Below are 5882 nucleotides of genomic sequence, written 5' to 3'. Positions count from 1 at the left end.
TTACATCAAAAGAAAGATAGCACAATCAAATTAGTGACCAATAAGGGTTTTTTCTTTTTTCAATTCCTTAATTAAATGTTTTACCAAATCTTGTTTTTATTAAATTACCTAACGAATATGGAAAAAAAGAACAAACATTCTAAAAACCTACTAAACAAACCATCTAGTAGTAGAGGGAATGGGAAAAAATAAAAATTTGAAGAAAATTGAGAAGTGGAGCAGATAGTGGACTAATGTTCCCTCAACAAATAATGATTACTCTTATCAACTATAGGTTTCATAAGATCCCTTTCAAAATACCAAACTTTTCATATCACATAAGCTAAGCTTTATTACAAAAGCAGCAACCAACTTAAAATGTGAAAAGACAACAAAGGATTTAGTACTATTACTGGTCAGGACTTGAATAGTTGAATTTACAAAAATGGTTTAACTTCATGTATTATAGCCTTCAATTGAGCATTCGTGAACCTAACATGGTAAGGTCATACTTCTCATGCTTTCCAAAGGGCCAATTTAGTGTACGAACCATCCAATTCATTCATTAGCCCATGATTTGCATCCCTCGTAATCATGTCTCAAATCGCCTTATATGCATGATCTGCCTTGCTCATGCATTTCTAGACTCGGGCTCATACCTTGCCTCCCAGATCATGTATTGAGACATTAAGCATGGCGTATGTTCACAATGAAAGTTAATCACAACTTCACAAGAAAAGCTTCTTAAGCTCCTTGTTTATTATAATATAATCCATAAAATGAACAAATATTTACTATCACTAAAATCAACATTTTTTCCCCATTGCAGGGTCAATTTTACATTCAATCAGTGACTGTTCATGTCCAAATTTCTTCTCCCATTTGCAGGATACAGCATGATACACAGCGAAAAATTCTACATCTATACACAGAATGCAGCCATCCTAGATTAACATTTACTTCCTCACTCGTAAAGAAATCTCTCTTTTTTTTTTCTTCTTCTTTTTTTTTAGATTCCAGCTAAAACTCTAATGATAACAAAACAGGCTTGATCTAGATCATATTGATCAATCATGAGCCCTTGGATGACTTGATCCTACGATTTATTTCTTTCTCCAACTCCTCGAGGCCTCCCACCTCTTCAAGCTCCTACACACATAACACAAAAGGTAAGAAATTGCACCATATAACCATAAACTCTTTAGTCATTGTTATAATAGTAAATCAGTTCTCACATTGATTGTATATTTTCAATTAGCCATGTCTCCATGAGCCAATTACACCAGAACAGAGGGAGTACAGACATAGATGTATATTTATAAACAATATAAAGGATATACGAAGTACTTTTTTTTCTTTTTTAACAAAAATATTTCAACATAAAACAAAACAAGTTTGGAAACAATAGGTCCTACCTTAGGTCCCAAGAACAGCCCATATGGAACTCCATTGAATTTATCTGAGTGGTGTAGCTGACATACCAGACATCAAAATCAAAGAAGATACCGACCGTTAGATTCAGTTACAATATAAAAACCATAATAATGTAGCTATAGTAAAAAATTAACATAATACACCTTACACATGTTACTCGTTCTATAATTAGCAAGTAATTGCATAAGCTATATAAACATAGTAAGGACTTTTTGAGATGCATTGAATATTTGAATCCTTAAAGATAAAATATGAAATAACATGAGGATCACGCCACTAATCTTGTCCCCCATACGTTCATGATAAGGAAGGTGGGTTTCTTTTTTTTTTTTTTTCCTTTTTAATAAAGAAATCAACTGTAAATCCGTTCCTCGTAATGACTATCTACTCAAATTGAGAGTACTAAATTGTTTCTTTAGTTGTACAATATATAAAAAGTAAACTAGCATTTTTCTAACTGTAAAGGTCTTCTTAGATCCAACACAACGCATTCTAACTAAATCAACTGTCTTGGTATAGTGTATTGAAATTACTAAAACACCTATATTTTGGATAAAGTATATTAAAATGTGTATAGTGCAACAAAAATTGAGATTATTTAGAGCAATCATGCAATGAAATATATTAGTAGTAAAAAGTGTATGATTGTTGATTTAACCTTAATTTGTTGATGCTTGCAATTAGTAAAAAGTGTAATTTAAAGCAAAGTTCCAATAATCCTGTCAAACTAAAGCCGGCTAAAGTTGTAATAACAAGGTCCTTTATATCCTTTCTCCTTATCTGAAAGAAAAGGTGAAATCCAAGTTGAGCTAACCTTATGGGCAGAGGCTACCCTTCTGAAATAAGGAACATCGGCAATAGGACCAACTGGGAATCGCTTGTGAACAAGGCCATCATGCACAAACATGTAGGCTATCCCAAAAACTGTAATTCCAAGTCCCTGTAAAGTATTATATGAATATTATCATTCTGTATATGATTTTATTATCGTACCTTAACAAATAATATAAAAATTGATAAATCATCATGGGTGACTAAAATGATCCACTTCGTGAATCATTTGATTAGAAAAGCAGACTTCCACCATAGTCTTGTCCACTAAATAACCAATGTACAACAGTCACATATCCAATTTGGGAACAGTTCTTTTCCGATACATAAAATATTGATGCATTAAGAGTTACTCATAAATAATTGGATCATTATTATGCCAGTAATCTCCAGATTAGGTCACTGATAGTTATAACATCATATTTGCACCCAGATTCATCACGCAATACAATCTAGCAGGACAATTAAGGAAACTTACAGCTCCAAAACAGAGACCGGGTACAAGACCTTTGTGGAAGAAACCATAAGAAAGAAGGCCAATAGCTGGGACTGCATTAATAATGGCAAACACATCATTTAGCTCAAAAGGTCCTTCTCTCGGCTTGTGATGTGACTGCAACCACAAAACACAGTATAACACATACGGTCAATTTCTATGGCAGATGAGTGCAACCACAAATCACAATACATACTACAACACATCGGTCATTTTTTATGGAAAATGTGACTGCAACCACGTAATAAGAAAGATGGACATAGCACACATGGAGTATGCCCATGGTCAGTAAAATAATTGAGCATCTTTAAAAACATAAAATTCATGTTTCTACATATATGACGAGGCCTACAAATCAGTATATATTTAAAAATTCATAATACACTCCTTAATTAACCTCCATTCCGAAAGGAAAACAAATTACTGTTTGAAACAAAAGTTATTTATCCAGCCCCATGATTACCTTGACTAACTTACTATATGCTTCTTACATAGAATTAGAATCCAATTTCATTAAAAAAAATAAATAGAAGAGCTTAGGACTTAAAAGAAGCCAAAGCGTCATACAACACATGGCTGTATGACACCTACAAAAGTACCAAGAACATATCTAAGAAACAAAGATTGAAGCACCAAGAAGACTGTTGACCAAGTCCCTTAAGTTAAGTTCCAAAAAACAAAAAGAAACAAAAAAGGTTTTGTTGTGTTCTAATAATGGTTAATAAGGGCTAACAAAGTTCAATTTACAATTAAAATAAGTTTTATAACGTTAAATAAGTTCTAGGGGAAGTTTAGTGAAACTCAAGTAAATAAAACACACCCTAAGTTTTCAACAAAATTAATTAAATTTAACACACACATTTCAACCCAGTAAAGATAATTGAGAAGTTCAAAAATAAAATCAATAATTTTTCAAACATAAATGAGAATAAGAAATCAACCTCATGCATGTGCCACAAAGAAGCATGCCATAGAGCTCTATGTGCCCATCTTGCCCAGAACTCCATTCCCACCTGGAAAAAGGGCAAATAAAAATATTAAATTCAACCCCAAAGAAATCAGCATTCTAGCAAAATTAATTCAACACCACTCATCATTAAGTACATTAACAATTATTCAATCTATCACTTCAATTGTTTTTCGACGAAAGAAATTTGTTTAAAGGGATGAACATCGTAAATTAGATCATGAACACAAGCGCATGATGACTAAAGACCATTTCCTTTGTTTGTTTACAGGGAAATTGTTGTACAGTAATCAGCCTTAACAAACACCATTAAGGTACATTTGGAATAATCCGTTAACATCAAATGAGACACGTGATTTTGTCATGTATTCCCTTTTCCCAATCGGAAATAAACAATTATTCTTTTTACAACACTTTATCATATGCTAGGCCGGTGGGAAATGAACAATTTTAATACTTCAAGTTGATTATTCCGTATTAAACAAACATTTCCACCAATAATCTAACATTAATTCATTTTATAATAACTGTTTTAATAATTGATTATAAAATAACTAATTGTGTCACAATTATAGTATAGTAATGGAAACAAAACTTACAGCAGCACCAACTGAGAGTGCAAACGTACCCAGCATCTCTGTAACCGGCACTTCTCCACCCTAATTAAAAAAAAAAAAATTATAACAAATTCCAACGAAATTCCAGCATTATTTGCTTAAAAAAATAACTCGACTCGATCGAAACCGAGCCGAGTCAAGGGTTACGTATAAGAAGCTATAAGTTACCTCCATTTGCCAGTAAAAGCGGTAATAAACAGCCATGACAGCCATAGAAGTGATACCCAAGCTAGACATAACAGCAGCAATCAAATAAGTGAACCGTTCAGATTTCTTCCTCGCTAATTTCTCCGATAATCGTGCGGCCAAGATTTGACTGTCATCATTCTCGGCACTTACCCGCGTAACATTAACAATATCATCATCATTACCGCTCGTACTAGTACTCTCCGTTTCGAAACCCCTCAATCCACGCTGTTCTTCCAAAACGAAGCAGATAGTGAGCCTTTTCTCTCTCCTATTTGACCGGTAAACCGGGAATCTCCGGTTAACCGGACGGTAGAGGAAGGAGATTGGGCCGAGGAAGGAAGTGGGCTTGGGCCCAGGCCCAGGTCCAGGCCCGTAAAGGGCCTGGGAACTCCCGACGGTGGAGAGCCCAATGGCCATTGAAAGTGGGCCGAAAAAGTGGTGAAGTTGGAGAAGGTTGAAGAAAGTGAGAGAAAGAGGAAGTGGGAGAATGAATGAATGGCGTAATTAAATGAAGAAAGAAGAGGAGAGAGAAAATGAGGAATTCAGAAAATGTTAAGTGCATGAACACCACATGTTTTAAGGTGTTTAAATTTATAAACTCGGGTTTTGTAAAATACAGCGCCTTTTATAGTCAGGTACTTGTCATCTTCACCGCCCTTCTCTACCCTCCATTTTATAACGGTTTAACAATCGAATTACTTTTTTGGAATATTTTATTTTTTACTTTGGTAACTCCGTAAATTTTACAGCCGAAGTCAAGATGACTAGATGTCTAGATGAGTGATTGTTTAGTTGATGTATTACGAGGGAAATTGATTTTGACTGAGAAGAGCATAGAAAATTGTGCTCTTATATAAAGGTTTGCCAAAATCAATTAAGGGTGTGTTAAAATCGTTTCCCTATTTTGAGTATTAGGAAAGAAAATCATTTCATATCCGACCAAACAAATAAGTGATATACTAAATTTAGAACATACTGTACTCCATGATGAGGGTAATTTGGTGATTAAAAATTCTACTCGTACTTCAGCTTGGAAAAAGTCAATAAATAGGAGTAAATAACTTGATTTTTCAGAATTGTATCCTTTTAGCTCAAAGCTAGCCCCGACATGGTCTAAAAATTCATACCATGTCCAACTCTAATATATCGAATCAAATGGCTAAAATTAAATGTTGGTCGAATTTAGCTTGTGTTGGCCATTTGTGTCATCTTTAGGTTAGGGTTAGGCTCATCACATTGCTTCTCCCCAATGAACCAAATCTTTGAATAGCATATTTCGTAAAGGAAATATCAGTAACCTAAAAAGGACAACTTTCTTAATAGTTCAGTCCAAAGATAAGAGGAAACTAGGGCAATTTTGTATACTAAA

The 5882-nt window shown here is 34.0% G+C and overlaps 1 protein-coding gene across 1 annotated transcript; it reads right to left on the bottom strand.

Annotated features, from left to right (window-relative positions):
- Nucleotides 1-706: 706 nt before the first annotated feature.
- On the bottom strand, nt 707-5082 carry LOC145606789 (beta-carotene hydroxylase 2, chloroplastic-like). The gene is made up of 7 exons (XM_081662619.1): nt 4493-5082; nt 4307-4366; nt 3682-3753; nt 2723-2857; nt 2228-2353; nt 1395-1451; nt 707-1128 (listed from the first exon to the last, which is right to left on the bottom strand). Exons 1-7 carry the CDS (start codon nt 4928-4930, stop codon nt 1051-1053), a joined length of 966 nt encoding a protein of 321 aa, XP_081518745.1. The 5' UTR covers nt 4931-5082; the 3' UTR covers nt 707-1050.
- Between the last annotated feature and the right edge of the window lie 800 nt (nt 5083-5882).

Source organism: Chenopodium album, chromosome 23 (genome assembly GCF_948465745.1).
Source record: "Chenopodium album chromosome 23, dcCheAlbu1.1, whole genome shotgun sequence".
NCBI classification, from domain to species: Eukaryota; Viridiplantae; Streptophyta; class Magnoliopsida; order Caryophyllales; family Amaranthaceae; genus Chenopodium; species Chenopodium album.
This window is presented reverse-complemented; position numbering and strand designations above follow the sequence as displayed.